Raw genomic sequence first — 14,692 nt, forward strand, 5'->3', positions numbered from 1 at the left:
CAGTGACTTGATTGTGTGCTCGCATAGAAGGAACTCAAAATCAGCTTAGCAAAATTGGGACCCCAAAACACTGTGGCAAGAACCACATGAAAACAATTCTAATTTAATTACCATTGCTGTTGCCATTTTTAATGCATTTATAGTGTATTGATTAGGATTGAGCTGCTGTGGTTGTACACATTATTGGCTTCCATGCGGGAGTGATGACTTCATTAGTGGCATCATACCTTCACTTACTGACTGATTAAATATTGATTACTGGAGAAGGGATTCTCAACATGCATGCACTTCGAAAACATTCTCTTTACAGATAGACCTGTTTAAATTGTGATTTCTGATGTGAAAAGTAAAGTTTTAATGACATGTCCTGATTTAATGACAAATGTATGGTTTTAACGGAGGCCCCTAAAGGGATATCGTGAAAGGAAAAATTGTTTTTCAATGTTTTAGCATTCCTCTGAGGAATCTTGCCTTTGTTTTTAGCACTTTTCAGTCATTGCTATGTTCTTAAAGGAGAACTCCGGTCAATTTTGAGTGATTCCTTCGGAGTGAACGCGGGTGAATCTGACTGCAGTAGATGTGAAAGATATTAATAAAAATGATGTTTATTCAGCCAGCGCACATACCTGTATTTACATCCTGTTTTCGGTCGAAGTCCACAGTAGTCGATTGTCGAGTTCACGCACGTGATCATAGGTACTAAACCTATGCGCGTGAACTCGACAATCGATTACTGTGGACTTCGACCGAAAACAGGATGTAAATACAGGTATGTGCGCTGGCTGAATAAACATAATTTTTATATATTTCTTTCACATCTACTGCAGTCAGATTCACCCGCGTTCACTCCGAAGGAATCACTCACATGACCTGTGCACTTGTAATGACACATCAAGGATGTTAAGAGGCTAAAAGCAGGTTTAAAACTTGCCCCATTGAAGTCAACAGGGTGCAAATTTTAAAACGAGGATAACACGGTGTAGGCAACACCGATTTTTGTCGTTGTTCTCTGTACTGACAGAGACTCCAAATGTACAAAAAAATGAGCTCAATGTTAAAATTGACCGGAGTTCTCCTTTAAGTCAGGTTCAAGTAATTGAAGTTAAAGTGTAATGTCTGGCTCAGGATGAGGTTAAAGCTCTACCCAGAGGGATAAACGCTCATGTGCGCATAGGAAAAGATTACATGCCTCCTATTTCTGTAACGCAAAGCTCTTTAAATGACTTAGCTGTGTGAGAGCGTCTGGCTTGAACAGAAAGATGCAGCTCTAGATCCTTGACTTCTCCGAGTATCACCACGGTTGACGTGCTCTGGCCTAGGACTACCTGAAGAAAAAACACAAAGAAACAGGCTTTCAAAATGCTGGTGACAATGCTAACAGTCATGTACATGTTGGTGAGAGCGGGTGAACAGGTAAGGCAACTCATTAGATTACATCTCCATGCATTTGTCGCCAGTCGTCAACATACCAGCCAAAAGCCATTCAGTTGACTGAGATTCTTGTTATTGTTTCATATGCCAGATGAATGAACTGTGACAAAAATGTTAGATGGACAAATATGATGATAAGACTCAACAGAGGACAATATCACAATTAGTTTCGTTGACTATCTCGTTGACTACGTGACAATGAGAGAGTACTCTCTAACATACAAATGGACAAAAGGAGAATTCATCTTTCAACATTAAAAACAAAGAGCTAAAACATTTTATGGACATATATTTGAGGGTGTTTCTTCAACTATGGGCATTTTTGGCCCCTGTAGACTTTTAGAAAATAAACTCTCTTAAAACACTCTCACTAGTTTAGGATGTAAATGTACAAAATACTGTAAATGCACAAAATGTTTATTTTTACTTTGTTCATGATGTGTAATAGCATTTTATTAGGCATTGGGATAAGATAAGTAGGGATGGGATAAAAATAAAATAAAAAACAAAATGGGATTTTTACATTTTAAGATTGGAATAAATTGAAATAAATAATAAAAGCATCAAGACTTAATGAAATGACAGCTATAATGTGACATTCATTTAATGAATAGAATTTTTTTGAAACCCAATAGTTTTAGTTCTTGACGTGTAATAATATTTAAATTTATGAGGCATTTTCACATTGTAAGATTGGGACAAATAACAAACATCAATAAATGAATAAATGGAGGCATGGTAAATGTTTTCAAGACAGCTATAATGTTACGTTCATGTAAGGTGGAAAAAAATGTTTTTTAACTGATAGTTTAAATAAAAAACAACCACTGTCCGGGACACAAAAGTGCCTGTAGTTGATAAAACACCCTTAAATACCACGGTACATTATTGAATTACCATGGTGTAACACTGCATTGTATTACTTTCTTAAAGCGTTTAAAAAAATAGTATAGCATGTGTGATATGAAAAGTCTTTGAGTTCACCTGTCATCTCTGGCTGTTTGAAGATACATCATCTTCCAATTCAGGGCCATAATACTCTTGATAAAAAAAAGTGAATGAGACAGCAGGAACTAGATCACTTACGTTTTGTCTCGACATCTGTTTATTCCACAAAAGTTGATTTAATTCACAGGGGACAAGATGGTTGTTTCTAATGAATGACAGTTAAGCATGCAGGATCATGACACATCATAAGTCAAACCAAAAGACCTGACATCAAAGCGTGCACACACACACACACACACACATCAACAACATACTGTAGATCATGCAACACATACACACACTGATCCTGCTGTGTCTGTTTCAGCTGGGTGTTCGGTGGTTACGTGAGCAGGAGCCTCTCCCGTATGTGGTTTCCCAGCCCTTGCCATGGCAGGTCCACAACGTCTCCCATTCTCGGAGAGGAAGCCGTTCAGAAGAGGTGAAATACTCAACTATATCTGAACTATTACCTACATTACACAACCCCACCCAAAAAAAAAAAAAAAAACACCAATGTTTTCTTTACGATGCATCTCACCAAGAACATAAACAAGCCATATTCCCCTCCTAATCAAAAGAAAAACATAAGATATAATTTGTTTGCATAATGAAAATGGAGCCTGTGATAAACACTAGTGTCATCTCATTTAAGCGCACATGCCCCAAATTATCATTATTGTAATGTGAAAAAAAAATGTCATTCTCATATAGTGCAAATTATTTAAGTAGTTATACATTATGGCAATATTTGTGTAATGAGCTACACTGTAAAAAAAAATTATAATATATATATAAGATCAATAAATTATGACAACATATGTTTTTACATTGTTTTAACTCAAAATAAGTTAAGCGATTTTCAAGCTATAGCCTACAAGATTCAACTCATTTTTTAAGTCAGTTTAGTGTAATTTAAGTTAAAATGACTTAAACATCCAAGCTGAGTGTACTTGAATTTTTTTTTTTTACAGTGTAATTTATTTGAATAAAATGAAATAAATTAATTTATGCTACTTTTGAAAAAGCAATCTTTAAGTCCAGAAATGACAGTCATGAGAATATTTTTTAGTAGATATATAAGAAATTAGGTGAAAATATGCTTAAGTTTCATGAAAACAATATTGCGAAGTAAAAAATGAAATAATACTTATCATCATGAAAATAGTGATATAAATTCTTTAAGGAAACTATTTTTTTTTTATGATTTGGAGGTGACATTTATCTTCATGAGAATCATCTTAAAGTTGCTCTGTGCTTTGAAAAGATCTTTTTGAAAGAGTGAAGGTGAAAGAGGGCAATGCTGGTGGGTGGACAAAGAGATGAGAATTTTAATGTGGCCCTTGTTTATGTGGGTGGCCCTTGTTCAATGCTTTGGTCTCATTTTTCTGTTTCTTTCTTACTATACTTTCCAACTTCTACCGCATCCTGTTATATCTTTCTACTGAAGTTGCGCAATATGACTTAGTCTTAATTCCAGTGATTGTCAGACATTACTAGGTGCCGTTCAAGGCCGACACACACACTCAGCTAACCTCAGAAAAGCTTGGGCATCCCTCAGGTGCCTATAATCCAATGGAGAAGGATTTGTGTCTTAATGCAGTATGCCTCTAGAAACCAAGTCTATATAGAGGCCCTGAGGTTCTGCTTCAACAACAGCTTCCTAATACATTTGCAAACCAATGGTTAATTATTACACTGTAACTTAATTTTTTAAGTACAATCAACTTGGCTGTTTAAGTAATTTCAACTTCAATTAGTTAAAACGTTTTTTTAGTTTTTTAATTGAGCAATGTAAAAATACGTCACAACTTACTGATCATTTAATTTTTTTTACAGTGTACATACATTAAGATTCCACTAAAAATAAATTCATATTCATTTGGATCCTTAACTTTCTTAAATGAAATATAAAGTATAGTCATTTAGCTGATGTTTTTATCCAAAGCACATCACAGAACTCTCATTACGAGGACAATCCCCTGTAAAAGTCCTTACTAAAGAGAGCAAAGCCGCTTTCCTTTTGGCATGTCAGAATGGTCAAATCGGGCTGCTAGTGATTTACAATTTAATAATTTACTCAAGTGATGACATCAGTGCACTTTCTTTGCATTAGCCTTCAAGCTCTTCAGTCCGCTGGGTCTAATGTTCATCTGGGTTTTGTACTGTAGCATTTCAACCGAAATATGTCTGCCATAACCAGATGCCATCCAATATGATTTGGTCTCCAGTAGGAGTTCAGATTTTCTGATTAAATGTAGGGTCACATAGTCCCTAACCAAAAGGTTATTTATGGGTCATGCAGTGCCTTTGAAAGGAAATTGGCCTATTAAGGGTTTTGTACTGTAGCATGTTGCCTGAAATAGATATAATGTTTGCCATTACCAGATGCCATCCAATTTGACTTCAGATACACTACTTGGTCTCCAGTACGAGATAAAACTTAAATGTAGGGTTATGTAGGGGCTACATGGTGCCTCACCAAAAGGTTACGGGTCATGCAGTGCCTTTGAAGGGAAATTGGCCAATTAGAAGCACATTTCCTATCATACTGAATTTTCTGAAAATAATCATTGTACATTTTAGTGCAAATAATTGTGGGTCCACAGAGTAGAGCGGCCATAAGGACCATGACATGACCCAACGGCGTGAACACATTGAGTCGCACCGTCTCCCGTGGCAGTGGCATGTGTGGAATGTCCCGTCTCACACCTGCGGGATCTGTCTGGGCCACCATGTCTCGCACATTCCAGCAGGAAAGACAGAGAGGCGACACTGTCGTTAGACTGTGATAAGACTGTCACGGCTGATGCTTTTGTGCATTCAAGGACAAAAGGATGCACTGACACTTCTGAAGACCTCAAAGTAGTGATGTAAACGCAAAGAGTAAAAGCATTTTTGAGATGCTGCAAATTTCTGAATCTTGTTAAAGGGATAGTTCACCCAAATATTCACGTCGTTGCATTGCTAGCAGGCCCTAGCTTCTCTTCTCATACAGGGACATGTTTGGTCACACTTTAGATTATGGTCCAATTGACTAACTATTAACTACGACTTTTGCCTCAATAAACTACTAATCACTGCTTATTCTTTGTATTATGCTGTATTATTTACTTTGCAGTTTGGGGGCCAGAGAAGGAACAGCATAGGAGTTTACAGAAAGCGTAAGTATTAGTACCTTAAAGCTACAATATGCAAGAATTTTTTGCCTCTAGAGGGCGCTACATTCCAAACAACAACAACGGCGTAGCATGATGACGATGTTAAGGAGCGTGGAATGATGGGAACTGTCTTTTTAAACTCCACCGTGGATGTAAATCAGTCAGACGGGAATCGAAAAATCATGTTCATGGATGAGGCTAAGTTCTTTTTTTATAATGAGCACTTTTTGTGGCGAGGGGGCGTGGTTCAGCGCGGTCTGTAATGGGAGAGAGAAGAGACGAGCAAGTAGGTCAAGTGCAAATGACGAACACCTGTGTCTTATTGCTGTGATCCGCGTGGAGAGACCGCTTATAAGCCGCACGCTGGAACGAGAGAGAGACTGAAGAGAAAATTGGACGCAGAGAAAGAAAACCGGTGGATCCGAGCTCTCATTTTTGAACTGTTTTGTGCCGTCGCGGTTGCCACGGTGAATGCGCGTTGTGCACGACTTTTGTTTGTTTTGCTTTATTTTAATAAAGTACGAGTCCCAGTCACGCCGACCCCCGTCTTCTTCCTTCCTGACTCTTGAACCTCATCACACTTTTATTTCATTAAAATGAATTAACCGCAAGAAAAGTAAGGTTTAATACTAAATTAGTTATCATAGATGTTACTGTATGTCGAATTCATTGTTGTGATAACGCGGCGCAGTTTTACGTGTTCTAAACAATTGTTGTAAAAGTATATTCGAACATACCCACATCATTTGCCAAAATACTGATTAATCTTTATGTATAACACATGCTATATTTATTTACATGGCCATAAACACCAGACGTGATAAACAATGTCAATAAACTAAACACAAATCTAAAGCAATAATACTTCCCTTACATAAACATAACTATTACCGAATGCTACATTTGGAAAATATAAAATTAAGCATGCTTTGTCGACAGAACCAGCTGCAATCGGTAAAGAATAATTGTGTTCCATAACGACTGCACGAAACAAGCTAACGTCTGTTGCTTGATAGACGCTACAACTACAACTTCCGCATTTGTCCAGGACTCCACGCAGTACGAGCGGAAACCGAGGGTAACGCGGATATGACGCCATTGACTGGCGACTCCCAGCTCCCCCCTGCTCTAACGCCCCGTTTCCTTGGTTAAAATCGCAATTTTCTCACGATTTAAAAATAGTTGGAAACATTTGGGATATTGTAAGTAATCAACTTAACAAAATATATAACACTGGCCTTGAGATTATGGGATATTTTAATGCAAAATTCTTGCATATTGTACCTTTAATTAAAACAATTGTACAAAAACATTACACACATTTCTAATTGAATATCACAAAATGTTCAATTTGAACAATTCTCTTCCATGCTTTTTTAGACTCTTCGTCCAGTAATGGACACACCGGAGCCTCTGCCGACAAGGCGGCGTCTACAATTCAGAACCAGTACAGGAAGTACCAGCAGAAGAAGCAGAAAGACCCCAAATGAAAGGCCAACCAGTCAGCATATACTCTCAGAAAAAAAGGTACAAAAACTGTCACTGTGGCGGTACCTTTGTACCTAAAGAGTGCATTTTAGTCCCTCAAAGGTACATATTGGTACCAAAAGTGTACATATCAGAACCCTTTTGACGGGTACTGTCCCAGTGACAGCTTTTGTACCTTTTTTCCTGAGAGCGCAGGGTCCAATCCACGCTGATCAAGGCCCAGTTTAACCTTATAACCCCAGCAACTGCGCACACGCAAAACTGGTTCCACCGTCCACTGGTTCAAAACCGCATCCATGTTAAAGGACGACTTCTGTGAGCGACAGTCACGTATTCTGATGTACAGATAGCTGATACCTGCACAAACACAAACATTCAGACACTGACAAACATTTCAGACCATTTGCTGATAAAAGATGCCACAAACACTCACAGATCAGAAGATCTTTAAGATAAATGCATAAAAACATGCAGATTACATGCACAATAATGTATAGTAGAATATCACAGGAAGCTACACGTTTACTTATCCATCTAAATGAGAACAAACCATAGAGTTTAAAAAAAAATTGTATATACAGTAAAGATAATTATATTTACTTTAGACAAACCCAAAACTATATATAACTGAGGACGCCCTTGAATGCAGAGTTGGGAGGGTTATTTTAAAAAAGCATTCTGTTACAGTTACAAATTACTTCATAAAAAAAGTATTCAGTAACGTAATTCAGCATTACAATATGAAAGTAATGTAATCTGATTACTCTTGGATTCCTTCGAGGTCACATACGTAAATAAATTCAAGTAAAAAGCAATGCCATCAAAATACTTTCATTTTTTTATGGATTTGATGCAAAATATAAAATATTTAAGAAATTGCCATGTAGTTGTAACTATGCTGTAACAATGCTCTGCTTATATGAAACCAGAATTTGTACACAACAGAAATGTTTTGGCAACAGAATGCAAATTTGCTTTTTTTTTTTTTTCATGCAAATAGCCTACCTGTAATAAGAACAGATGCATCATGCACTGTAAAGTTAGCCTACTGCAAGTGTAACTCTGTCAAACCTAATGAAAGACCTACTGTGTCTCAACCATAGACTGTAAAAAATAGGTCTCAACCTGTGTCCGAGGAGAATGATAGGAGACGGGTGTTGTTTGCGCATGCACCAATAGGTGGCTCACGTGAGTCATGACTGCCAACAGAACCCGAACTATAACGCCATTACATGTATTCAATAACTCCTCAACCTGCTCAGGTGTCCCCAACAGGAGCTTTTCCTCAAATTGAGCTCAGTATAGCTAAATAAACCCACATTTATGTTTTTTTTTTCCCCTAATCATTTTAGGTTAATCTACATTGTGTAACATTTCTATGTTACATTATGTGCCTAGGTGATCGAGTGCAATGTGCCTAGGTGGGAAGCAATGTGAAAATCTGTCATTTGAAAGTCTGCTGAGAGCAATGTGTATTTTTCAACTGTGAAATAACAGATTATGTACCAGTGATAAACTGCCATGGCAACAAACAATCACATTCAATAAACATTTCACAAGCCTCCAAGATGTAGTCATTCTTCCCTCTGCTGGTGAGTTAGTGCTAGTGGAAAACCCATAAAAGAAGTAGGCTAATAATTCATGCTCCACATTATAGAGAAAACAAAAGAAACAAGAAATAGTGCCTTCAATCTGAATAAAACAATGAATATATTAAACATAATCTGAATGTATAACTCTTCAATGAGCAATAGCTATATATGTTTATATATACTTATTTGAAAAAATAAACCGTTATGACTAACAAGTACTTTTTAAATGCACTTACCTGTGATGTATGTAACTTGACCAGCCAAACACTTACCAAACTCGTGTTACTTTGCAATGCGCATGTGCGACTATGGAAGCTTGTTTTCGACACGGAATAAAACAAATAAAAAAGGTAATTGCAACTTTTTATCTCATAATTTTGACTTTAGTTAATTTGACTGAGTTTACATCTCGTAATTGTGTCTGTTTTTCTCAGAATATCGAGACATAAACTTAAATAAAAACTCGCAATTGCTAGTTTCCCCCATGTTTCATACACATGATGGAGCCTTCATCATCATGGAGGTTCTAAATAATATTATTTATCAAATTGATCTAGTTAAACTCAATGCACATACATGATAGAATATGCATTTTTTTTAAACCACCACATCAGCATCTCTTATCATCAGGGGGATGGGGGAATGGATTCTGCCATAGTCATCAGATTAGGTTTCCCCCATTTTTCTTACAAATTTTCTGGATCTGGTTGGACCAGTTTTGCCACCTTATGGAACAACTGATTAGTTCATGTAATTTATGTGGTTTAAAGGGTTAGTTCACCCAAAAATGAAAATTCTGTCAGTAATTACTCACCCTCATGTTGTTCCAACCCCGTAAGACCTCCGTTCATCTTCGGAACACAAATTAAGATATTTTTGATTAAATCTGATAGCTGGATCACTCCTCCATAGGCTTCTAAGACACTATAACTTGCTGGCCCAGAAAATGTATTGAAGACATCGTTAATATAGTCCAAGTGACTCCAGTGGCTCAATCTTAAGTTTATAAAGCGACGAGAATACTTTTTGTGCGCAAAAACAAACAAAAATAACGACTTTATTCCACTTTTCATTTCCTTCTCTCTGGGCCTCGAGTCTTTTCACATAGTGTTTAAGCGTAGCGCGTCTGTGTTGCACGTCACACGTAGGCTCACTATTGGCCGACGCTGGTCATGTGTGTCATACGTGGTGACGTGCACAGACGCGCTACGCTTAAACACTACGTGAAAAGACTCGAGGCCCAGAGAGAAGGAAATGAAAAGTGGAATAAAGTTTGTTTTTGCGCACAAAAAGTATTCTCGTCGCTTTATAAACTTAAGATTGAGCCACTGGAGTCACTTGGACTATATTAACGATGTCTTTAATACATTTTCTGGGCCAGCAAGTTATAATGTCTTCTTAGAAGCCTATGGAGGAGTGATCCAGCTCTCAGATTTAATCAAAAATATCTTAATTTGTGTTCCGAAGATGAACGAAGGTCTTACGGGGTTGGAACAACATGAGGGTGAGTAATTACTGACAGAATTTTCATTTTTGGGTGAACTAACCCTTTAAAGACAGGCTACAGATCCTGGATTCACATTGGGAACATTTCTGTTGCTGCTACATAGCCTAACGTTACCATTACACTCAACCAAACAGCTTCTTTGTATTCTGTGAGCTGCTGGAGACTCAGAATGAGACATAGCCTACTGTACAGAGTACTGCTAAAAGGAGAAAAACAAACCACTGGAAGGATTGTTGTATTAAATGAAACATTAGCTTAAAAATTAGTTAGTTGTTTTAACTTGTCAATCAATGGTTGTATCTCATGGGGTTGGTCCTTTGTCAACTCCGTCAGTTTTCAACACCGTCAGATGAAGGTTTCTGTTTAATTTGAAAGAAACATTTTATTATTTTTTCCATTTATTGTGTTAAAATATTAAAAAAGCAACTCAACATGGTATTATGTCTGATTTAAGGACTGGTTATGTTTAAAAAGGAGTGTAGAGAATTAAGGAACTAAACCCAGGATTAAAATCTAGAGAATGTATTTAATCATTTAGCACTTTTACTGAACACCATTATTAGCCTACATAATTGACGACTTTACGCTGTTTGACGAATCCAATTAAAATAGCATGCTTTTTTTTAATGCCCCTGAAGGAGTCCACACAAATTAAGTTATGAAGTCAATCTAAAACATGTTTTGTCCCTTATCTCAAGAATCACTGATATATATTTAAAAAGAAAAAAAAATCACACAAGGGTCAAGGCACCATTCATAGAAAGATAGCTTTATTGCACAAGGTGTTGGAGTACTCTTTTTCTGTTTTTGTTTTGTTTTCATAGAAAAAAAAACTGTATATTTAAACACAAGCAATTGCAAATTGAAGCAACTTTTCCATAAAAGTTTAGGAATCCCCTCCGCATTTTTTAAACTTTTTTCCCTTTTAGTTATTTGTCTCCTTTTCCTTTTTCTTTTAATAACCAGCAAAATATTCAGAGCATGCAATGCCATTTTTCGTCAAGTTAACCAAAAGGTAGAAACAAAACAAAAGTAAAAACAAACAAAACAACCAACAACATAAATGAATAAAAACATAAGACAAATTATAAAAAGGAAAATATAAATCAAACACCAGACGTCTGGTCTGGGTTTATGTGCCCCATTCAAAACTCAAGGTGTAAAGTACTTTTTGTTAGATTTTATGCTTTTTTGTCTTTTTAATCCCCTCACATTTAAAGGTATACCTTTAACCAGACTTACAATTGTGCCCTGGTTGCTAATGGAGATGTCGAAAATAGTAATTATTTATACAAAACAGTTTCATATATACAAGAGTCTTTATTTGTAGATTAGAAATTATGCTGACAGGGAGGTCTTGGGTATAGCAGGATTTTTTATTAGTTGATGAAAAGGGGCTAATCGGATCATTTGGGCGGGGAAACAGGCTGTGGGGGTGGAGTTCTATTCCTGACTCCGCCCAGTATTCACACAGCTTCTCCTGTGATTGGTTGGAGCTTGGGGTTCCCTGATTCGACTGGCTAAACAGGCCTGCCCCGTTGCGCAACACAACTGCATTTTCTTTTCAACATAAATCATCTTAGAATCAAACAAAGAACTCAGTTGGATACATATATTTTTATAAATAAAGCAAAAAAAACCCCAACAAAACAAAACAAAAAATCTAATTCATTTCAAGTCAGCAACTGTCTTTTAAATGTGAAAAATCATGGGACGTAAGGGCTTTCTGGGGTGGTCAGGGGAATATTTTCACAAAATGTTTCACCTGAACAGGCATGAATACTGATATAGATATTGGTCTAATCCTAATGAAACGTTCATGGCAAAATGCTCTGGGCGCGTCTGCCATCACACAGACAGGCGGACAAAACCCAGTCAGTGGGCATTTGAGCAGCAATAAGAGGAACACATACTTCTTTCATTGTTTTTAAAACAAGTCCTTCGCAACTCTGTCTCAAGATTGGTTTAGATCTGGGCGATCAAATTTATTTATCTTACACAATCCTAATTTATCAAGCCACCAATAAAACATTTTTTTTTTCATATGCCACAAACAGATATATTATCGTTCAATCAGCTCAATTTTAAACCCAACACGACACGTCCCTATTCCGTCCCTTAGGATTTGTTGCGTCAAGTCTTCCTAACATGAGATATGCTCAGGCGGCTGCATAAAACTGAATCCTGTTGAACAAACTATAAATGTGTGCTATTTCCTGTGCTGGAGTCTGCAGGGGCTAATGGTAAATGTAGTGATCTTTCCCCTGATATATAAGATCTGACCTTTCAGACATGCTGAAAGCTTGAATTTTTTAAATCACAGGAGCGATCTCACCTTAAATGAACGGTTCACCCAGAAATTTTAATTTGTAATAATTTGTTATCCCATGTCATTCTAAACTTTTATGACTTTCTTTTCTTCTTTGAAACATGAAAGAAGATATTTTGTCAAATGTTTTTTTTTGGGGGGGGGGGTCAATGAAAGTCAATGTGGTTCAAATTTTGTTCATTTAGACTTGTCACAATATCAGATTTTCACTACACAATTATCGCTACACAAAACCGATATTATTGCAATACCTATAGAAATGTTTGGTGAAAAAAATTCCCTATTTTATGACGGGAGGCATCCAGCCGCCATCTACTAAGTTGGAGTGTCAACCTGGCATTGGATTATTAAAGTATTAACACGATATCAATATTTTGGTTATCGTCAATACAAGCCCCAGGCAGCAACATAGTGTCGGCCCAGATCCGGCCCACATCTGGTACGTGTTGAATCCGCATGTACCAGATGTGGCCCGGATCTGGACCGACCGACACTATGTTGCTGTCTGGAAGTATATTGCATCACCCCTACTTTCATTTTATGAAAAAAAAAAAAAAAAAAACACTTCAAAATATCTTCTTTTGTGTTCTTTTGTGTTCCTCAGAGGAAATAAAGTCATACGATTTGGAACGACAGAGAACGAGTAAATAAATGATGACCGAATTTTCATTTTTGGGTGAACTGTCTCTTCAAGGGCCTGACGGAAAGCTCTCAAAGCACTGTGGGTACTTAATACTATTCGTTGGGCAGTAGAGATGGTGCATGGATTCAGATGGCGCTCACAGTTGTCGTGGGTCCATCTACGAGCTGGAGTTGCAGTGGCACATTTCCATTGTTTCCAAGCAACTGTAGAGAGTGTGTTGGGAAATGTCCATAAATATCTCCTTTATACCATACAGACATGTTGCATTATGCAGCCCGGCTGATTATCACGATGACAGGAAGTTAGTTTGGGAATCTCTAAGGTCTTTTCCCCAGAATTCCCTACACGGCGACTGCTGCGGCATGTCGAAACACACCCTCTGCCGTTCTTTTTCAATCTCTCTTAGTTATGTTACCCGTTTGTCTCAGCGTTTCGTGATCGACACCTCCTCTCGCTTACTGCTGCACCTCCCACTGAGCGATTGTCTTCAAATCTTTTTTTAAAATAAAATTTTTCTTTTTCAATTAGATATGGCATTAAATCTCTGCTCTCACCACGTATATATTTACTATATCTTTAGATAGAAATATATATGTATATATTTTGACAACAAACATTGCAATATATTTTCTTTTTTTTTTTCTTTTGTATTGCAGGAGCCCTGATGTAGTACCTTTTTTTTTTTTTTTCATTGAAATCATTGGGAGAGTTTGTCGATTTTTGGAAGTTTCTCTGTGATGGGGCTTTGCTTTGGAAACTGAGTGAACGAAGGAGGATTGAGAGGATATTCGATTCATTTAGGGGCTGAATGAAACCTTCCCCTCCTACATTTCACTCATTCCCCTCCTTTATTCACCCCTGCGCTACCTAAAGCTAGAGTCTCTAAGACCTTCAAATAGGAATGACCGCTAGAGTCTTCGTGTGGGGAAGGAAAGCAAAGAATAAAGAGAAACGATGAACAAACGCAGAAAAGCTACACAGCGACGGCAGATATCTCTCCTTCTCTGTTCACCCGCCCGTCTGCCTCTACTTCCTCCCTACCTCTCTGCCCTCTTCCCGCCTTTCTGCCTGCGCTCGGTCCATCCAGGAGAGGCTGTTACGCGTTCACAGTGAGACAGAGGAAGTGGTGACGTTTTTGTGGGAGGTCTGGGTGGGGAAGGAGGGGTGATAAGTATATGGCATCAAACACAAACAATCGAACAAACCAACAAACCAACCAACCAACCAACCAACAAACAGCAAAACAAGAGCCTTTCTTGACGAGAAGGGAGATGCGTCTACCCTTTACATACTCCCTACATCCTGTCCCCCTTTCAGACCAACTCTAGACCGTGTAGCTCAACGGGTGGCACTTGGCGTCTCCAAGCCGATCCCTTTCCGATGCCGAGAGGTCCCTCAAAGGTGTGTGCTTGCCACATGTATACATATATATTTACACATATACATATACATACACATGCACACACACCACACATAAACAAGCTTGAGAAAGCTCAGTGGATCCACCCGGCCCTCCTTAGTGCTAAAGTTCAAAATTTTCGAAAATAGAAAACGAAC

General features: G+C 37.7%; 2 protein-coding genes across 2 annotated transcripts in view; one reads left to right on the forward strand and one right to left on the reverse strand.

Moving 5' to 3' along the window:
- LOC311297332 (uncharacterized protein) overlaps positions 1–8,112 on the forward strand; it is a gene marked incomplete at its 5' end in the record, with an annotated part of 42,630 nt that extends 34,518 nt beyond the window's left edge. The window contains 3 exons of the mRNA XM_084419581.1: positions 2,744–2,857; positions 5,537–5,579; positions 6,957–8,112. Of these exons, the coding sequence (XP_084275707.1) occupies positions 2,744–2,857; positions 5,537–5,579; positions 6,957–7,066 (267 nt within the window). The 3' untranslated portion in view covers positions 7,067–8,112. The remainder of the gene's footprint in view (positions 1–2,743; positions 2,858–5,536; positions 5,580–6,956) is intronic.
- The window catches only part of dscaml1 (Down syndrome cell adhesion molecule like 1), a gene marked incomplete at its 3' end in the record, with an annotated part of 44,124 nt that continues 36,626 nt past the window's right edge, over positions 7,195–14,692 (reverse strand). The window contains exon 27 of the mRNA XM_084419582.1: positions 7,195–7,421. Coding sequence (XP_084275708.1) covers positions 7,195–7,421 — 227 coding nt within the window. The remainder of the gene's footprint in view (positions 7,422–14,692) is intronic.

The sequence above is a fragment of the Rutilus rutilus genome (genome assembly GCF_951802725.1).
Source record: "Rutilus rutilus genome assembly, chromosome: 9".
Taxonomy (NCBI): domain Eukaryota; kingdom Metazoa; phylum Chordata; class Actinopteri; order Cypriniformes; family Leuciscidae; genus Rutilus; species Rutilus rutilus.